The sequence below is a fragment of the Dipodomys ordii genome, unplaced genomic scaffold, assembly GCF_000151885.1.
Source record: "Dipodomys ordii isolate 6190 unplaced genomic scaffold, Dord_2.0 Scaffold1000005522, whole genome shotgun sequence".
In the NCBI taxonomy this organism is placed as follows: Eukaryota; Metazoa; Chordata; class Mammalia; order Rodentia; family Heteromyidae; genus Dipodomys; species Dipodomys ordii.
This window is the reverse complement of record NW_012289139.1, coordinates 985-1985: the sequence shown is the minus strand read 5'-3', so window position 1 is coordinate 1985 and position 1001 is coordinate 985. Positions and strand designations below refer to the sequence as shown.

The window sequence follows — 1001 nt, the reverse complement described above, 5'->3', positions numbered from 1 at the left end:
GCAGACTGAGGATCGAGATTGAGAAGCTTCAGTGGCTGCACCAACAGGAGCTCTCGGAAATGAAGCATAACCTGGGTAGGTGCAGCCGGCTGCAGGGTCTACGCGGAGCAGGATTGGGTGTGAACCTCTCGACTCTCTGGGGCGGGGGGACCGTGTAGAGGGTCCAGCCTGGACAAGTCGGGCACCAAGGAGGTGTGGGGTATTCTGAATTTTCACACGGTCCCCAACTTAACAATGAGTCAGCTCAGCTTACAATGTTCAACTTCACAATGACAGAATGAATGGTCTACACCCAGGAAAAAGCCTGCTTGGGACTCTGCGCCCTTCTCCTTCCCGGGGCTGGCGCTGTGTGGCGCTGTGGCTCTGAGCCTGTGGCCGGCTCTCGTCAGCTCAGTCACGCGGGGAAGCTGCCATCACTGGATGTGGGTCCACGGGTCGGGTGAACAGTTCATCCCTCTCTCCCCTGCCCCAGAGCTGACCATGGCTGAGATGCGGCAGAGCCTGGAGCAGGAGCGGGACCGGCTCATCGCCGAGGTGAAGAAGCAGCTGGAGCTGGAGAAGCAGCAGGCGGTGGATGAGACCAAGAAGAAGCAGTGGTGCGCCAACTGCAAGAAGGAGGCCATCTTCTACTGCTGCTGGAACACCAGCTACTGCGACTACCCGTGCCAGCAGGCGCACTGGCCCGAGCACATGAAGTCCTGCACCCAGTCAGGTAGCCCGGGGCCGCCAGGGACGGCGGCGGCGGGCGGGCGGGCGGGCGGCACTGGGCACCAGGCAGGTCATGGTGACCCAGGGCCAGTGCCAAGGGAGACCCAGCCTGGCCCATCACGCACGTGCAGTCACCATTCCCGATGCCATGCACACCTGTAGCCTTCCCTTTCCTCTTAGTCCAAGGGTGTTCCGAAGCACCCCATCGTACAGGGATCCCCCACATTCAGATCATATGGCCCCAGAAGTCAGTGGCACTGACTTGAAGAACTGTTTTTTGTTTGCTTGCTTGT

General features: G+C 60.3%; 1 protein-coding gene across 1 annotated transcript; it reads left to right on the top strand.

Annotated features, from left to right (window-relative positions):
* Positions 1 to 6: 6 nt before the first annotated feature.
* On the top strand, positions 7 to 778 carry LOC106002909 (protein kinase C-binding protein 1-like; the record flags this gene model as incomplete). The annotated part of the gene is made up of 2 exons (XM_013037658.1): positions 7 to 75; positions 473 to 778. Coding segments are annotated over exons 1-2 (322 nt in total), but the record flags the coding sequence as incomplete, so codon positions are not given.
* Between the last annotated feature and the right edge of the window lie 223 nt (positions 779 to 1001).